Raw genomic sequence first — 21,009 nt, 5'->3', positions numbered from 1 at the left:
TACTAGATTGTCCCTCCCCCTCTTATCAATCTAAAGGGGGAGAGGCATTCTCGTAGAAATTGCATGTTCTTTGACAAACTGTTTTTATTGAGTCTGTTTTATGAAGGTTCTGCCCTAGGTCCTATGGTTTGTTTAGGCTTAATAGTTGATGTACATATTTTTACAAGCTAGTAAAAAATATACATAATCAAACACAGACATGCTTATCATTAAAGTTAATTTTACCAAGCTTAAAAGCTTCCTATGCTTACTAACTTTTGAAATAATATTCACCCATCTTTAAAATTTTAACTGGTCAACTTATCTTACAATGGAATGGTAGGATATAAATGTTATCTTATACCAGCACCTAAAGCAAATAATAGGATCCAGTTCATAAGTACAGAAAATGGTTTTAGGTGAAGGCTCTGAATTTTTAATGCTATGTTGGCTATCCATAAAAATGGGATGGTTTGACAAGGGAAACGGGGAAGGACTGGGGTAGACTGAGTCAAGCAAGTACCTTTTGGGGCCAGATGACAGATTTTTCAACATGATTTATATTATAGAAAATTTGAGTTTTAGAGAACCTGTGGTTTTATCTAAATTTTAGCATATCTAAATATTCTGTTAAACATCTTTTTTCTGAAGAATGGTATGATTGAATAATGCAAATAATCACTATGTGAGTCAATGCAGAAAAAATATTAAAACATACCATAGATGCTATCATTGTGGTAACTTATACCACAATAACCTCTTATCCATAAAGACTCATTAAGAAAATCAAATATAAATAGAACGTATTTTAATGACAAATGCATATTTTAATTTTAATTTTTATGTGCCACTGTTTTATTTTATACATATAAATTAAATGAGAACACGTGATAAAGAAATAGGGCTTACCAGTTCCAGGAAAAAACTTTTCACTTGGCTATCACTATTAGAAGACATAAGTACTTCTATAACACAAATAATGGTCATCTTTCTTTTTCAATTGTTTCATCAGGAGGAATCTTTCTCAGATGATAAAACTTACAAGCTAAATTAAAATGCACTCTACTCATTGGCAAGCCACACCAGCAAGAATAATGTGATCACAGTACTTGGAAGTTTTTGATTTATAACTATACTATTCTCTACTTATAAGCCTGCAGTCTAGGAGGCAGAGCAATGAATCATTACAATTGTCTATCTGGGAAATGTCAAAAGATTAAGTAAGGGCAGAAGAAGAGAGGAAAAAGAAAGACCACACATCTGTTTGAGAAATATTCCTCAATTAATGGAAATATATCACTAGCACATAAATCCAGTGCTAAAGAAATAAATTTAGAAAATCTTTAAGTAACATTACTAATAAAACAATGTTTTAACTCATGGGCAGATTACCCTCTGAAGCACTGATAACTAAATTATTCTTTAACTATCACAGTGATTTACCCATATATGCTAAGAGATTGAAAAAGTAAATTTAAGCTGAGGAAATGAATTAGACATTTGAACCAATCATTAATGGATCCAGCTTTAAAAAAAAACATAGTTTAATTGATACTTTACAATACAAAAATAAGCATCCACAGAATGTTTATTTACTGTTTAAATTACTCCATATTTTCATATACCATGAACAAAAAATATTTTACCCCATACACAGTAACAGCAAACAAGTGCAATCTTTCAAACATTAAAATTTATAATCAAATCTGTACAACAGATAAATAAATTTATACCTCTAACAATTAGCTTGTAACCAAACCAAAAACATACACTGCCCAAGGTCACCGGTTTACTTAAAATTCTACTTATGGTTATACATCTCAAACATAACTTGAATCTTTACTACACTGCACAAGTTTAGATTGATAAATATTTTTTTAAAAATAGGAGGGGGTAATAGGAAATACCAAAATGGTTATAAAGAGCTTCCAAACATTGGAAATAATATACAAAATTAATTAGATGGGGGAAAGCATATTCAATGGATCCACAGGGTAACTGGTATTACACTGGTATAGCTTAAAGAAAGGAAACAGGTGAATGTTTGGACTAGAAAGAAAATTTGGCCTTTTTATAAAAAGCTACAACAGTATCAATGACAAAACCCTGTCATGGAGCCTAGAACAACTTTGAGACAAAGTGTACAAAGATTTTAGGCTTATATACCTGAAAACCATAGTTAGGAAGAAAACTCATGTCAGGAAACATAACAATCAGAACATGAACACAGAAGACATACTGTTTGTCATTCCACATCATTGCACATATAAGAAAACAATACTGCAGTCTTTCTTGAGTAAGAAAGTTTTCAACGAAATAGGAAGTTCCATGATGAATATAGGTGCATACAATTTTATTACCACAAATTTAGTAAATATCAAAACACTCAGTGGTGTCACTAAGCTAATTATCTGTATTTTTTACTGGAAAGGTTAATTATTTCCCTGCCTTCATATGTTAACTTAAAATCACTTATAAAAGGAAATACAGATCCAGTAGAAAAGACTTTTCACATGCAGTCCTATACAATGCACTCTGCTTCATCAATTTTCTTCAGTATTTCACATCGTATATGTACATTTCCAAAATATACAACCACACATGTTCAACAGATGTCACTGAGCTATCTTCTTGTCACACAAATTTTTATTTACATATACATTTGTATCTTCAGATAGATGCTGTTCTCCTCCAGGTAGACACAAAGTTAATCTGAAGAGTTTAAGGTTTTAGTATCCTAATGTCTTGATTTATCTTGAACAGATGATAAGATGAGGAGTCCACAAAAAAATGCAGCTATACATGCCAATCTTTTCAACAGAGATGAGTTATCTTTAGGAATAATAATCTGTGCAAGATCATTAGTGATCTGAGAAATTTCATGTGCCACACAAACAAATATGAAAGTGCTGACAATGATGTTGAGCATAGGGTTTCCAGGTATGAGTACCAAGATACCCCTTGTGTCTGCTGCCAGCCATATGTGATACTGGCAAATAAATAGCTGAAAGGAAAAATATGTCAAGTTAGATATGTTCAGAGGGTCCATAAATATATTACAGATTTTCCTAATTTAAACATATGATAGCATAATTATGTCAGAAGGCTTTTCCAAAACCATTTAATTATGTTTCACTGTTGGCCTTAAAGTCTATTGCAGTCTAGTGTCCAGAACTCCTAACTGCTGAAGCACTGCTTCAAAGTCCCCAAGAAATGAACCACAGGAACCTTCTAACTTAAAAAACATTTCTTTGTCAGCTGTCTTCTATATCATGCAATGATATATGGACTTTTGTATTCAGACTCCAAATAAAGAATTACTGTGTGTGTGTGTGTGTGTGTGTGTATACACGTCTGTACTGCATATGTATATCTGTAAATATACTTATGTATATGTATATATGAGTGGGAAATGGCATGTTTTTTAAGATGTCCTCGTGTTTGTTCTGCACCAGACAAATGTCTTGAATTGCATTTGAATGTTTCAATAGTGTATTTCAACTTCTATGTGAGTATACATATTAGAGGACACAATTACTACTTTTGATTGTGATTACAAATGTGGTTCTACCATCACATTGCTTCAAAATATCAAAGATTAGGAAAATGCTTAAGCTACTTCAACAAATATCAACATGATGAAGAATGCTAAATTCTATACAATCTCTCTGTTAAAGGAGACTTAAAAAAATAGGACATTCAGAGACAAGATGACAGAGCAGAAGGACCTTGCTCTCAGGAAAACATCAAAATCACAACAAACTGCTGAACAACTATCAATTAAAAAAAAAGACTGGAATCTTCCAAAAAAAGATATTCTGTATCCAAAGACATAAAGAAGAAACCATGAGATAGTAGGAGGGGCGCTCTCATGATATAATCAAGTCCCATACCACCTGGGTGGGAGAACCACAAACTGGAGAATAATTATATCACAGAAGTTTTCCCACAGGAGTGAGAGCTCTGAGCTCCACACCATGCCTAGGGGTTCAGCATCAGGAGGAGGAGTACCCACAGCAATTGACTTTGAAGGCCAGTGGGGCTCGACTGCAGGAGCTCCACAGGATTGGGGGAAAGAGAGACTTCGCTCTTGGAGGGCGCACACCAGGACCCAGGGCAAAAGCAGAGACTCCACAGGAGCCTGGGCCAGAATTACCTGCTGGTCTTGGAAGGTCTCCTGTGGGGGGAGGGGCCGTGGAGGCTCTCTCTGGGGTCATAAAAGCTGGTGGCAGGCATAGTGGGGACCTACGTGAACTTTGGCTAGAGGCAGACATCTTGGGTCCTTTGACTGAGACCTGGTCGCAGCCAACTGCCTATAAGCTCCAGGGCTGGGACACCTCAAGCCAAAAATCAAAAGGGCAGGAAGACAGACCCAGCCACCAGCAGCCAGGCTGCCTAAAGACTTCTTGAGCCCACAGCCACCTCTAGACATGCCCCTTGACATGGCCCTGCCCACAAGAGGGCCAAGACCCGGCTCCACCCACCAAGGGAAGGCACTGGCCCCGCACCCCCCAGGAAGCCTGCACAAGCATCTAGACTGGACTAACACACCAGAGGGGAGACACCAGAAGCAAGAAAACTATGATCCAGCAGCCTGTGGAACTGAGTCCGAAAACAGGTCAGAACTACCCTGGGACCAGCTGGTCCCTGGCCCTTGGGTGACAAGAGGGGAGTGTACTGCTGGGACATACAGGACATCCCCTATAGAGGGCCACTTCTCCAAGGTCAAGAAACATAACTAAACTACAACATATATAAAAACACAAATAGAAAATTAAAATGAGATGGCAAAGGAATATGTTCCAGATGAAGGAACAAGATAAAAATCCCAGAACAACAACTAAGTGAAGTAGCAATAACCAATCTACCCAAGAAAGAGTTCAGAGTAATAATGGTAAAGACGATCCAAGAACTTGGGAAAAGAATGATGTACAGAGTGAGAAGTTACAAGAAGTTTTTAGCAAAGAGTTAGAAAGTATAAAGAACAACCAAACAGAATCAAAGAATACAATAACTGCAATGAAAAATACACTAGAAGGAATCAATAGTAGAATAAATGAGGCAGAGGAACGAATCAGTGAGCTGGAAGACAGAGTGGTGGAAATCATTGCCATGGAACAAAATAAAGAAGAAAGAATAAAATGAGTACAGTTTAAGAAACCTCTGGGACAATGTCAAACACACCAACATTTGCATTAGAGGGGTCCCAGAAGAAGAGGGAGAGAAAGGACCTGAGATAATACTTGAAGAGATAATAGCTGAAAACTTCCCAAACATGGGAAAGGAAACAGTCACCCAAGTCCAGGAAATTCACAGACCCATACAGGATTAACCCAAGGAGGAACATGCTGAGACAATAGTAATCAAATTGACAAAAATTAAAGATAATGAAAAAATATTAAAAAAAAAAAAAAGGAAAAAGCAACAAATAACATACAAGGGAATCCCCGCAGGAGTATCAGCTGATTTCTCAGCAGAAACTCTGTAGGCCAGAAGGGAGTGGCACAATATAAAGTGATGAAAGGGAAAAACCTACAATGAAAAATACTCTACCAAGCAAGGCCCTCATTCAGATTAGATGGAGAAATCAAAAGCTCTACAGACAAGCAAAACTAAAAGAATTCAGCACCACCAAACCAGCTTTACAACAAATGCTAAAGGAACTTCTCTAGGCAGAAAAGGCCACAACTAAAACAAGAACATTATGAAATGGGAAAGCTCAGCAGTAAAGGCAAACATACAGGAAACATAGGAAATCATCTACACACGAACATGATATCTAGAGAGGAGGAAACTACAGGAAAGTAATGCAGGATACTTGAAATGCATTTGATATTAAGATATCAGAAACTTAAAACAATCATGTATAGACATGTATAGACAGGTATATCAAAACCTCATGGTAACAACAAACCAAAAAGCCATAATAGATATACACACAAATAAGAAAAAGAAATCCAAACATAACACTATAAAAATAGTCATCAAATCACAAGAGAACAAATGAGGAAAGGAAGAAAAAAGACCTACAAAAACAAATCCAAAACAACAAACATAATGGCAATAAGGACATACATACTGATAATTACCTTAAATGTAAGCAGAGTAATTGCTCCAAACAAAGACATAGATTGGCTGAATGGATACAGACACAAGACCAGTATATATGCTGTCTACAAGAGACCCATGTCAGACCTAGAGACACATACAACTGAAAGTGAGGGGATGGAAAAAGGTATTCCATACAAATGGGAATCAAAAGAAAGATGAAGTAGCAATACTCATATCAGACAAAACAGACTTTAAAATAGACTGTTACAAGAGACAAAGAAGGACACTACAGAATGATCAAGGGATCAATCCAAGAAGAAGATAGAACAACTGTAAATACGTATGCACCCAACACAGGAGCACCTCAATATACAAGGCAAATGTTAACAGACATAAAAGGAGAAATTGACAGTAACACAATAATAGTGGGAGACTTTAACACCCCACTTACATCAATGGACAGATCATCCAGACAGAAAATCAATAAGGAAACACAGGCCTTAAATGACACATCAGCCCAGAAGGACTTAAATGCTATTTATAGAGTGTTCCAATTGAAAGAGCAGTAGAATATACATTCTTTTCAAGTGCACATGGAGCATTCTCCAGCATAGATCACATGCTGGACCACAAGCAAGCCTGGGTAAATTTATGAAAATTGAAATCATATCAAGCATCTTTTCTGACCACAACACTATGATATTAGAAATCAATTACAGGAAAAAAGCTGTAAAAAACACAAACATGTGGAGGCTAAACAATATGGTACTAAACAACCAATGGATCACTGAAGAAATCAAAGAGGAAATAAATACCTAGAGGCAAATGAAAAATGAAACACAACAATCCAAAACCTATGGGAGGCAGAAAAAGCAGTTCTAAGAGGGAAGTTTATAGGAATACAATCTTACCTCAGGAAACAAGAAAAATCTCAAACAACCTAACTTTACATTTGAAGCAACTAGAGAAAGAACAAAACAAAACCCAAAGTTAGAAGGAAGAAAGAAATCATAAAGATCAGAGCAGAAATAAATGAAATAGAGATGAAGAAAACAATAGAAAAAATCAATGAAACTAAAAGCTGGTTCTTTAAAAAGATAAACAAAATTGATAAACCTTTAGCTAGACTCATCAAGAAAAAAGGGAGAGGGCTCAAATCCATAAAATTAGAAATGAGAAAGGAGAAGTTACAACGGACATCACAGAAATACAAAAGATCAGAAGAGACTACTACAAATAACTATATGCCAATAAAATGGACGACCTAGAAGAAATGGACAAATTCTTAGAAAGGTACAATTTCCTAAAACTGAACCAGGAAGAAATGGAAAATATGAACAGACCAATCACAAGCACTGAAATTGAAACTGATTTAAAAACTCTCAACAAACAAAAGTCCAGGGCCAGGTGGCTTCACAGAATTCTAGCAAACATTTAGAGAAGAGTTAACACCTATCCTTCTGAAACTATTCCAAAAATTGCAGAGGAAGGAACACTTCCAAACTCATTCTATGAGGCTACCATCACCCTGATACCAAAACCAGACAGATACCACAAAAAAGAAAATTACAGGCCAACACAAGTGATGAACAAAGACAAAAAAATACTCAACAAAATACTACCAAATCAAATCCAACAATACATTAAAAGGATCACAGAATCATGATCAGGTTGGGATTTAGCTCAGGGAGGCGAGGAGTCTTTGATATCCGTAAATCAATCAGTGTGATACACCACATTAACAAATTGAAAAATAAAAACCATATGATCATCTCAATAAGTGCAGAAACAGCTTTTGATAAAATTCACCATCCATTTATGATTAAAAACTCTCCAGAAAGGGGGCATAGAGGGAATCTACCTCAACATAATAAAGGCCATATATGACAAACCCACAGCTAACATCATTCGCAAAGGTGAAAAGTTGAAAGCATTTCCTGTAAGATCAGAAACAAGAAAAGGATGTCCACTATCAGCACTTTTATTCAACATAGTTTTGGACATTCTAGCCATGGCAATGAGAAGAAAAAGAAATAAAGGGATCCAAATTGGTAAAGAAGTAAAGCTGTCCCTGTTTGGAGAGGACATGATAGTATACATAGAAAATGCTAAAGATGCTACCAGAAAACTACTAGAGCTCATCCATGAATTCAGTAAAGTTGCAGGATACAAAATTAATACACAGAAATCTCTTGCATTCCTATGCTCTAACAACAAAAGATCAGAAAGAGAAATTAAGGAAACTATCCCATTTACTACTGCAACAAAAAGAATAAAATACCTAGGAATAAACCAACCTAGGGAGGCAAAACATCTGTATTTTGAAAACTATAAGATGCTGATGAAAGAAATCGAAGATGACACACACAGATAGAAAGAAATACTGTGTTCTTGGATTAGAAGAATATTGTTAAAATGCCTATACTACCCAAGGTAATCTAGATTCGATGCAATACCTATCAAGTTACCAATGGCATTTTTTGCAAATCTAGAACAAAAAAATGTTAAAATTTGTATGGAAACACAAAGGACCCCGAATAGCCAAAGCAATCTTGAGAAAGAAAATGGAGCTGGAGGAATCAGGATCCCTGACTTCAGACTATACTACAATGCTACAGTCATCAAAACAATATGGTACTGGCACAAAAACAGAAATATAGATCAATGGAACAGGATAAAAATCCCAGAAATAAACCCACACACCTATGGCAAATTAATCTACAACAAAGGAGGCAAGAATACACAATGGAGAAAAGACAGTGTCTTCAATAAGTGGTGCTGGGAAAACTGGACAGCTACATGTAAAAGAATGAAATTAAAACGTTCTCTAACATCATATACAAAAACAAACCCAAAATGGATTAAAGACCTAAATGTAAGACCGGATACTATAAAATTCTTAGTGGAAAATATAGGCAGGACACTGTTTGACATATATCACAGCAAGATCTTTTTGGATCTGTCTCCTAGAGTAATGGAAGTAATTACTGAATTAAATAAATGCTTTTGCACAGCAAAGGAAACCATACACCAAACGAAAAGACAACCTGTAGAATTGGAGAAAATATTTGCAAACAATGTGACTGACAAGGGATTAATCTCCAAAATATACAGCCAGCTCATACAGCTCAATATCAAAAAACAAAGAATGACTTCCCTAACATGGGAAAGGAAACAGTCACCCAAGTCCAGGAAGCGCAGAGTCCCATACAGGATAAACCCAAGGGGGAACACTCCAAGACAAATATTAATCAAAGTAACAAATATTAAATACAAAGAAAAAATATTAAAAGCAACAAAGGAAAAGCAATAAATAATATACAAGGGCATCCCTATAAGGTTATCAGCTGATTTTTTGGCAGAAACCCTGCAGGCCAGAAGGGAGTGGCATGATATATTTAACATGATGAAAGGGAAAAACCAACAACCAAGAATACTCTACCTAGCAAGGCCCTCATTCAGATTTGACAGAGAAATCGAAAGCTTTACAGACAAGCAAAAGCTAAGAGAATTCAGCATCACCAGACCAGCTTTACAACAAATGCTAAAGGAGCTTCTCAAGGCAGGAAACATAAGAGAAGAGAAAAAATGAGAAAGGGAAGAAAAAAGACCAATAAAAACAAACCCAAAACAATGAAGAAAATGGAAATAGGAATGTACATATCAATATCAATAATTACCTTAAATGTAAATGGATTAAATGCTCCAACCAAAAGACGTAGAGTGGTGGAATGCTTACAAAAACAAGACCCATATATATGCTATCTACAAGAGACCCACTTCAGACCTAAGGACACATATAGACTGAAAGTAAGGGGATGGAAAAAGATATGCAAATGGAAATCAAAAGAAAGCTGGAGTAGCAATACTCATATCAAAGTAGACTTTAAAGACAGTTACAAGAGACAAGGAAGGACACTACATAATGATCAAGGGATCAAGCCAAGAAGAAGATAGAACAATTCTAAATATATATGTACCCAATATAGGACCCCTCAATATGTAAGGCAAATGCTATCAGCCATAAACGGGGAAAACGACAGTAACACAATAATAGTGGGGGACTTTAACACCCCACTCACACCAATGGACAGATTATCCAAACAGAAAATTAATAAGGAAACACGAACCTTAAATGACATGTTAGACCAGATAAATGTAATTGATACTTATAGAACATTCCATCCGAAAGCAGCAGAATACACTTCCTTCTCAAGTGCTCATGGAACATTCTCCAGGATAGATCATATGCTGGGTCACAAATCAAGCCTTGATAAATTTAAGAAAACTGAAGTCATATCAAGCACCTTTTCTGACCACACCGCTATGAAATTAGAAATCAGTTATAGGAAAAAAACTGTAAAAAACACGAACACATGGAGGCTAAAGAATGTTACTAAATAACCAATGGATCACTGAAGAAACCAAAGAGGAAATCAAAAAATACCTAAAGACAAATGAGAATGGAAACAAGATGATCCAAAACCTATGGGATGCAGCAGTTCTAAGAGGGACGTTTACAGCAATACAGTCTTACCTCAAGAATCAAGAAAAATCTCCAACAACCTAACCTTACACCTAAAGCAATCAGAGAAAGAAGAACAAACAAAACCCAAAGTTAGTAGAAGGAAAGAAATCATAAAGATCAGAGCAGAAATAAATGAAATAGAGACAAAGAAAACAATAGCAAAAATCAATGAAAGTAAAAGCTGGTTCTTTGAGAAGATAAACAAAATTGATAAACTTTTAGCCAGACTCATCAAGAAAAAACGGGAGAGTACTCAAATCAATAAAATTGGAAATGAAAAAGGAGAAATGACAACAGACACCACAGAAATACAAAGGATCATAAGAGACTACTAAAAGCAACTATACATCAATAAAATGGACAACCTAGAAGAGATGGAAAAATTATTATAAACCAGGAAGAAATAGAAAATATGAACAGACCAATCACAAGCACTGAAAATGTAACTGTGATTAAAAATCTTCCAACAAACAGAAGTCCAGGACCAGATGGCTTCACAGAATTCTAGCAAACATTTAGAGAAGACTGAATATCTGTCCTTCTAAAACTCTTCCAAAAAATCACAGAGGAAGGTACACTCCCAAGCTCACTCTGTGAGGCCACCATCACCCTGATACCAAAACCAGAAAAAGATATCACAAAAAGAGAAAATTACAGGCCAATATCACTGATGAACGTAGACACAAAAATCCTCAACAAGATACTAGCAAACAGAATGCAACAACACGTTAAAAGGATCATACACCATGATCAAGTGGGATTTATCCCAGGGATGCAAAGACTTTTCAATATCTGCAAATCAGTGTGATACACCACATCAACAAACTTAGGAATAAAAACCATATGATCATCTCAATAGATGCAGAAAAAGCTTCTGACAAAATTTAACACTGATTTATGATAAAAACTCTACAGAAAGTCAGCATAGAGGGAACCTACCTCAACATAATAAAGGCCATATATGACAAACCCACAGCCAACATCATTCTCAATGGTGAAAAACTGAAAGAATTTCCTCTAAGATCAGGAATAAGACAAGGATGTCCACTCTCACCACTATTACGCAACATAGTTTTGGAAGTCCTAGCTATGGCAATCAGAGAAGAAAAAGAAATAAAAGGAATCCAAATTGGAAAAGAAGTAAAACTGTCACTGTCTGCAGATGACATGATACTATACATAGAAAAACCTAAAGATGCTACCAGAAAACTACTAGAGCTCATCAATAAATCTGGTAAAGTTGCAGGATGCAAAATTAATACACAGAAATCTCTTGCATTCCTATACACTAACAATGAAAGATCATAAAGAGAAATCAAGGAAACAATCCCATTTACCACTGCATCAAAAAGAATAAAATATCTAGAAATAAACCTACCCAAGGAGGTAAAAGATCTGTACTTCGAAAACTCTAAGATACTGATGAAAGAAATCAAAGATGACACAAACAGATGGAGAGATATACCATATTCTTGGATTGGAAGAACAGATATTGTGAAAATGACTATACTACCCAAAGCAATCTACAGATTCAATGCAATCCCTATCAAATTACCAATGGCATTTTTCACAGAATTAGAACAAATTTTACAATTTGTATGGAAACACAAAAGAACCCAAATAGCCAAAGCAATCTTGAAAAAGAAAAATGGAACTGGAGGAATCAGGCTCTGTGACTTCAGACTATACTACAAAGCTACAGTAATCAAAACGGTATGATAGGGCTTCCCTGGTGGCGCAGTGGTTAAGAATCCGCCTGCCAAAGCAGGGGACATGGGTTTGAGCCCTGGTCCAGGAAGATCCCACATGCTGCAGAGCAACTAAGCCCGTGCGCCACAACTACTGAGCCTGCGTGCCACAACTATTGAAGCACGTGCGCCTAGAGCCTGTGCTCTGCAACAAGAGAAGACACCACAACAAGAAGCTGATGCACCGCAACAAAGAGTGGCCCCCGCTCGCCACAACTAGAGAAAGCCCATGTGCAGCAACAAAGACACATTGCAGCCAAAAAAAAAAAAAAGTCCCATAAAAAAACCAGTATGATAGTGGCACAAAAACAGAAAAATAGATCAATGGAACAGGATCGACAGTCCAGAGATAAACCCACGTACCTACGGTCACCTAATCTATGACAAAGGAGGCAAGAATATACAATGGAGAAAAGAGAGCCTCTTCAATAAGTGGTTCTGGGAAAACGGAATGGCTACATGTAAAAGAATGAAATTAGAACACTCCCTAACACCATACACAAAAATAAACTCAAAACAGATTAAAGACCTAAATGTAAGACCAGATACTATAAAACTCTTAGGGGAGAACACTCTTTGACATAATTGCAGCAAAGATCTTTTTTGACCCACCTCCTAGAGTAATGAAAATAAAAACAAAAATAAACAAATGGGACCTAATGAAACTTAAATGCTTTTGCACAGCAAAGGAAACCATAAACAAAATAAAAAGACAACCGACAGAATGGGAGAAAATATTTGTAAATGAAGCAACCAACAAGGGATTAATCTCCAAAATATACAAACAGCTCATGGAGCTCAATATCAAAAAAACGAACAATCCAATCAAAAAATGGGCAGAAGATCTAAATACACATTTCTCCAAAAAATACATACAGATGGCTAAAAAGCGCATGAAAAGATGCTCAACATCACTCATTATTAAAGAAATGGAAATCAAAACTACAATGAGGTATCACCTCACAATGGTCAGAATGACCATCATCAAAAAATCTATAAACAATAAATGCTTGGAAAGGGTGTAGAGAAAAGGGAACCCTCCTACACTGTTGGTGGGAATGTAAACTGGTACAGCTACTATGGAGAACAGTATGAAGGTTCCTTAAAAATCTAAAAGTAGGGCTACCATATGATCCAGCAATCCCACTCCTGGGCATATATCTGCAGAAAACCGTAATTCAAAAAGATACATGCACCCCAAGGTTCACTGCAGCAGTATTTAGAACAGGCAGGACATGGAAGCAACCTAAGTGTCCATCAACAGAGGAATGGATAAAGAAGATGTGGTACATATATACAATGGAATATTACTCAGCCATGAAAAAGAATGAAATAATGCCACTTGCTGCAACATGGATGGACCTAGAGACTGTCATACAGAGTGAAGTAAGTCAGAAAGAGAAAGACAAATATCATATGATATCGCTTATATGTGGAATCTAAAAAAAAGGGTACAAATGAACTTAATCTACAAAACAGAAATAGAGTTACAGATGTAGAAAACAAACTTATAGTTACCAGGGGCAAGGGAGGCGTAGGGATAAATTGCAAGATTGGTGTTGACATACACACACTACTATATATAAAATAGATAGGTGATAAGGACCTACTGTATAGCACAGGGAACTCTACTCAATACTCTGTAATGGTCTATATGGAAAAAGAATCTAAAAAAGAGTGGATATATGTATATGTATAACTGATTCACTTTGCTGTACCCCTGAAACTAACACAACACTGTAAATCAAATATACTCCAATAAAAATAAAAAACACACCCATAAACGACCCAATGAAAAAATGGGAAGAAGATCTAAATAGATGTTTCTCCAAAGAAGACTTACAGATGGCCAAAAAGCACATGAAAAGATGCTTAACATCACAATTAGAGAAATGCAAATCAAAACTACAATGAGGTAGACCTGGGGAGAGGACTGGGGTTGGCTGCACGGAGACAGCCGGAAGGGGCTGGAGTGTGGTACGGCTGCAGGAGTGGGTGTTTGAGGAAGATGCTTGGGCCTGCCATAGAAACAAAGGGCTATTGTTAAGTGGTGTGTGAAGGATGGGGCCACCACAGCAGCTCATGTGCTGGCCTCTGCCTCACCTCATTGGCCTTCAGGAGAGCGTGTCTCAGCCGCCGCTGCCTTGGCAGGCTCCCACACCAACCGCCACCTTGGCAGGCCCTGGGAGGAGATGTCATTGTGTTGCCCACATGCAGAGGTGGGGCTGAAACCACAGCTGAGCCCCAGGGGCCATGCAACTTAGGAAGCAGGGCTGAAATCTCTCCCCATGGCTGTGTGAGCCATGGATTTACACCTCTGCCACCGGCTTTGTAAATTCAGTGCCTGCGGGACATCTGAACAGATAACAGGTGCCCTGTGGCTGGGAGGTATCTGGCCTTAGCAGCTGTGGGCTTTGTGTGTGTGTGTGTGTGTGTGTGTGTGTGTGAGGGTTTGGCCGGGCCAGGGTGTGAACTGCCTCCATAGCTCCCACAGTGGATTCAGATGTGCGAGTACTGTGGCCCTGGGACCTGACTTCACTCAATCTGCACTGGTGGCCTTGTGAAAACAACACCTGTGGGACACCAGGGCTGATTGATGGTATTCCCAGCATTGAGGAGGGGCCAAGGGCAGCACCAACAACAGTTTACTCTGTGAGCCCGCACAGTAGGTGAAAGGTGACACAACAGAGCACCTTCACTGGTGAACAGCTCCAGCGGCTGCAGAGGAAAACTCAGTGGCTCCTCTCCCAGTGGGAGTGCTCCAATACTGACTATCTCGCACTGTAGCTCAGAAATGCAGGTCAGAAAAGGATCTGGGGGCTTCTACTCACAACAACTAGGGAGTAGACCTTGTCCCAAACAGGGCTGTAGCAACCACAGAGCAAAGAGGAGGCCCACTCAATATCCAGTGCAGGCTCTGGTCACCACAACATCAGTCACACCTCCTATCAAAGGGATAATGGCCAGCATACACTGAGGAAAGAGACAGCAGGCATCCATACTGAAAAGAGCCCTTGTACCAAAAAATATTAAACCCATGCAGGCTACACAGGGATGTTCCCACATAAAAATAGCCCTCCGAGACCAGAGCAGATAATTGTTTCTCCTAAACTCATAGAGCAAGAGAAATATAAGTAAAATGAAGAAGCAGAGGAACCACTCCCAATTAAAAGATCAAGAGAATTCCCCTGAAAGAACAAGCAATAAAATAGACCTCTTCAGTTAAACAGACACTGAGTTCAGAAAGGAGATAATGAAAATACTGAAGGAATTAAGAAAGGCTCTCAACAGAAATGCAGATTACTGTAAAAAGGAATTAGAAACTAAAAGGAGGAGCCAAGAAAAATTAGAAAATTCATTTGCAGAGACAAAAGCTGAGAACTAAAGGCAATGAAGAGCAGAATGAATAATGCAGAAGAATGAATAAAGATCTGGAAGACAGAATAATGGAAATCACCCAATTAGAACAACAGACAGAAAGCCAAATGAAAAAAAATGAAAGCAATGTAAGAGACCTATGGGATAATATAAAGCATGCCAATCCACACATAATAGGGATCCCAGAAGGAGAAGAAAGAGAAAAGGGGATTGAAAACGTATTTGTATTGAATGTATTCTGAAAATTTTCAGAAATTATGGCTGAAAATTTCCCAAACGTAAAGAAGGAAGCAGATATCCAGGTACAGGAAGCACAAAGAGTCCCAAACAAGATAAACCCAAACAGACCTACACCAAGACATATAATTAAAACGGCAAAAGTTAAAGATAAAGAGAGGATTCTTAAAGGCAGTAAGAGAAAAACAAAGAGTTAATTACAAGGGAACACCCAAAAGGCTGTCAGCTGATTTCTCTGCAGAAATGTTGCAGGCCAGAAGGGAGTGGCAAGGTATATTCAAAGTCCTGAAAGGGAAAAATCTGCAACCTAGGATACTCTGCCCAGCAAGATCATCATTTAGAATAAAAGGAGAGATAAAGAATTTCTCAGACAAGCAAAGACTAAAAGAATACAGCAATACTATACCTATCCTAAAGGAAATATTGAAAGGTCTTCTCTAAATAGAAAAGAAGTAAGAATCTGTAGGAAAGAAATAATCACAATTGGAAAGTAAATCTCTTAAATAAGCCTGGACACAGATTAAAAAAAGAAATTAAAAAATTTCTGAGAAAGCAATGATAACCACAATGAGCAGCAAAAGGATGAACATGAAGATGTAAAAGAGGACGTCAGAATCATAACATATGGTGGAGGACAGTAAGAAAATGTAGACTTTTTTTTTATAATGTGTTTGAGCCTATATGACTACCTGTCTAAAGCAAGTAGATACAGGAAGGGGTTAACATACTTGAGAAACAGGACAATAGCAAATCAAAAACATACAACAGATTCACAAAAAACAAAAAGAAGAGAACATAAGTATAATACAAAAGAAAACCATCAAACCACAAAAGGAAAAAGAAAAAGAAAAAGAAAGGGACAAAGAAGAAACATAAAACCAACAAGAAAACAAAGCTTAAAATGGCAATAAATATGTATCTATCAATAATTACCTTAAATGTTAATGGACTAAATGCTCTAATCAAGACACAGAGTGGCAGATTGGATAAAAAAAGAAGAGCCTACAATATGCTCTGTCTACAAGAGACCCACTCTAGGGCAAAGGACACTCATAGATTGAAAGTGAGGGGATGGAAAAAGATATTTCACGCAAACAGAAATGAGAAGAGAGCAGGGGTCGCAATACTCATATGAGACAAAATAGGCTTTAAAACAAAGGACATAAAGAAAGATAAAGAAGGACACCATATAATGATAAAAGGATCAATACAAGGAGAGGATATTACACTTGTCAACATATATGCACCCAATATAGGAGCACTCAAATACATAAAACAAATACTAACAGACATAAAGGGAGAAATCGAAGGGAATACAATAATAGTAGGAGACTTTAACACCCCACGCATATCAACGGACAGATCTTCGAGACAAAAAATCAATAAGGCAACAGAGATCCTAAATGATACGATAGAACAGTTAGACTTAATTGATATTTTCAGGACATTACATCCCAAAAAAGCAGACTACACATTCTTTTTGAGTGCTCATATGATCCTGCAATCCCACTCCTCAGCCTATATCTGCAGAAAACCAGAGAAGATACATCCACCCCAAAGTTCACTGCAGCACTGTTTACAATAGCTAAGACATGGAAGCAACCTAAATGTCCGTCGACAGGTGAATGGATAAGAAGATGCGGTGTGTGTGTGTGTGTGTGTGTGTGTATGTATGTATAGTGGAATATTAGTCATAAAAAAGGATGAAATAATGCCATATGCAGCAACATGGATGGACCTAGAGATTATTATACTAAGTGAAGTAAGCCAGACAAAGATAAGTATCATATATCACTTATATGTGGAATCTTAAAAAAAAAAAAAAAAAAAAAAAAGAACTTATTTCTAAAACAGAAAGAGACTCACAGATATAGAAAACAAACTTATGGTTACCAAAAGGGAAAGGGGGTGGAGTGATAAATTAGGAGGTTGGGATTAACACACTACTATATATAAAATAGATAACCAACAAGGACCTACTAAATAGCACAAGAAGCTATACTAAATATTTTGTAATAACCTATAAGGGAAGAGAATCTGAAAAAGAATATGTGTGTGTCTGTGTGTGTGTATAACAATCGCAGAGAAATTTTCCCCATTTTAAAGACAACTTAATAAATATTATAACTCTAAAATGTATCTTTTATGATTATAGTATGAATTCTACTGTTTTAAAATGTTCTATTTCAAATAATAAAACTCAGAATACTCAGAATGTATTTCATAACCTACTTTAAACTGATTCTGTAGATAATTTCATATTAGGTATTGCACACAAAATAATGAATTTAAAAATTTTCCCCAAACTTCCAATCATAAGAGTGAATTTTTTTATAAGCATCAATAAACTAAATTCCAGTAATATAATATTTAATTATGAATGAACAAATCAAAATCCTCTCAACTTGATTTCATTTATGTCTATTTACAAATTTCATATCTATTTCATTTTTTTCTCTTCTGATCTCAGCATCTTGTTGTACTTGAAAGCTTAAGACAATGTAAAGAATATTTGAAAGTCATCTATGTCTAGCCATTTAAATAAGGCTTTAAATAATGTAATGTCTAGCCATTACATTCTATAATACTGCTGTTGAAGTTCTAAATTTCTTCCCTATAATTTCATAAATAACATAGCTTTGGTTGAAAAAAAATGTCAGACTTACACACCTATATACTCATTCACATACACACCTGCATATAACACTTGGTTGTGTAAGACAGACCAAAATATTAATGTACCAACCTCTAATGAAATTTTTCCAAACCAAGCAAAAAATGAACTGTAAACTGAACGGGCATATCCAGGGATATTCCTTATTAGGATGAAGGCTAAAATCTAAAGAAAAAACACAGAGGCAAATATTAATAATCTGCTTATTAAAAGAATTTTGCTTTCTTTCAAATAATAACTTTATTCTTTGTTATTGAACTTGATACATCGACACAATGGTTTTCTTCAACAGATAAATGGTTTTTTTCAAGTTATTTTTGATCCAGAGTCTACTCAAATTGGATTTCTCAGCATGTGGTCTGTATAATGCAAACAAGTGCAGGTTATACATAATACATGGCTGAACAGTTTTATTTTATGTATATTAGAAAAAATATAAACTCATCTTAAGGCCCTTTGTGTAGAAAGAAATGATATATTTATGTAGCAAAATTTAATAAAATTCCATGATACAATTTTGCTTCTTCCATAAAGTATTTGCTTTTCTGGGAGCCGCCCACCCCCATCTTTTTGCTCTCTTCAAAAGTCTCCTTCTACTGGCAGCAACGTAAACGTGGGAAAAGAATAACTAAGGAAAGATGAGCATGTGAAGTGGAGTGACTAGGAGAAAAGGTGGTGAAGGCTCAGGAGTGCTTGTGTTAGTGTTACTCTATGTGCAGCCACTCCCTTCCTTAGCTCCCCTTATATTGTTCAGTATTAGTGCACTGTTAGTGGAACAACCCCCTTCCTTTCATGTCATTACAAAAATGACATCAGATATGATATACAAAGTGTTATATCTGGTTGTCTGCAGAAGTCATGAAAATGTTATATGAATACAGTACAATGTTTAAAATGTCATTATCAATTGTGTTTGGAGAGTCTGTCATATGCTTGGTTCTACTGACTATATAGAGGTTTAAGAGGGATAAAAGAGTTTCTTCATTGAAGAGAACTTAAAACCTAAAAGAAGATCCTCCAGAAATCCTCCCTGTTCCTCTTTGTTGAACTACTCATTTTTTAGGCCTCGGCTTAGACGTACTTTCTCCAAGAACCCTGCTCTGGTATCAAGATGGGTTAGGAAGAAACCCCATGTGTTTCCCAAGTACCCTGTACTTGACCATCACTACACTAATCACAATACCCTACGATTACCTGCAACCGGAGGTATCTCTGTAAAAGGTAAATCTGATTTGGGTTGCCCCTAGCCTCCGCCCACCTCCCAGGCACTGCGACATACTTCTCTTGACCCTGGGTCTCTGAGCTCTAGCCCCAACGGCCTTCATTAAGTTCCTTGAATGTGAATATGCTCTTTTCTACCACAGGGCCTAAGTTCTCGCTGCCTGCCTTCATTCCTCCATTCTCAGCTTAATGTTATGAGGGAAATCATCTCTGAACCCTAACTACCTTCACTCCAACTCCAACTAGGTCATATCCCATGTTATTTTCCCTTGTAGCATCATGTACTTCTATTTATAATTACATGGTGATTATATGATTACTATCTCTAACAGAAGAATATAGGCTCTGTGAGGGTAGGGACCATGTCTGATTTGGTCACCACTATATCCCCCAGCATAATATCTAGCACATAGTAAGTATCAAATATTTGTTAAATGAATTTTAAAAATTGTTAAATGAATGAATGAATGAATGTTTACCGATCCATATCTCTATTAGACTGTAAGTTCTGTGAGGGCAGAAGCTACATGTACTTTTTACATGTAGCATGGTTCTTAACACATAGTCATAGTTTTTCATGATCTTCTAAGTAAAAAAGTAAATGAAGAAATTTGAATAAATAAATGATGAAAAAGCAAACAGGAGAAAAGAATTAACATTTTCTAAGTGCTTACTAAGCGACAGACACTGATCACTTCCATACATTTAATAACCACCCTTTAAAAGAGATTTTAATATCTGTTACAGTAGAGGAAGGTAGGCCTTAGAAAGATTAAGTAATATACTACATTTAATAGAGTTTAATCTCAAATCTCGCTGCCTCTAAAGACTGTTCTTATCAAAAATTAAGAAGAAAAATTTCTCTAAATAAAGATAATTACCTGTACCACAGAAACAGATGGGTGGAGTTCATTGCACTCTGCTTTGTTTTTACAACTGCTAGCCCAGATGGAATAGGTCTAAAATAAAAAATATATGCATCAGTTCACAAAAATATATATGCCTTAAAGAGGCAGCACTCAACTTTAAAAATAGTTTTCTTTATTTATAACATTATACTTCATTATGCTATTAAAAAAGCTTCAGTAAAAACTGTCCACAGGTTTGCTCATCACTCTTTTTGGTGTGCTCAAATACCAGAAAGTAGAGAGAGGGGAGCATAAGTCTGTGATTTTCTGGAAATAGTGATCATA

The 21,009-nt window shown here is 36.5% G+C and overlaps 1 protein-coding gene across 3 annotated transcripts in view; it reads right to left on the bottom strand.

The window, feature by feature from the left end:
- Positions 1-782: 782 nt before the first annotated feature.
- The window catches only part of CASD1 (CAS1 domain containing 1), a 68,750-nt gene continuing 48,523 nt past the window's right edge, over positions 783-21,009 (bottom strand). For all 3 annotated transcript variants that reach the window (XM_036864116.1, XM_036864118.1, XM_036864117.1), the window contains 3 exons: positions 20,698-20,775; positions 18,668-18,760; positions 783-2,983 (listed from right to left, as the gene is read on the bottom strand). In XM_036864116.1, coding sequence (XP_036720011.1) covers positions 2,717-2,983; positions 18,668-18,760; positions 20,698-20,775 — 438 coding nt within the window. In that variant the 3' untranslated portion in view covers positions 783-2,716. The remainder of the gene's footprint in view (positions 2,984-18,667; positions 18,761-20,697; positions 20,776-21,009) is intronic.

Source organism: Balaenoptera musculus, chromosome 9 (genome assembly GCF_009873245.2).
Source record: "Balaenoptera musculus isolate JJ_BM4_2016_0621 chromosome 9, mBalMus1.pri.v3, whole genome shotgun sequence".
NCBI lineage: Eukaryota > Metazoa > Chordata > Mammalia > Artiodactyla > Balaenopteridae > Balaenoptera > Balaenoptera musculus.
The sequence above is the reverse complement of the archived record's forward strand: the minus strand, read 5'-3'. Positions and strand labels throughout refer to the sequence as shown.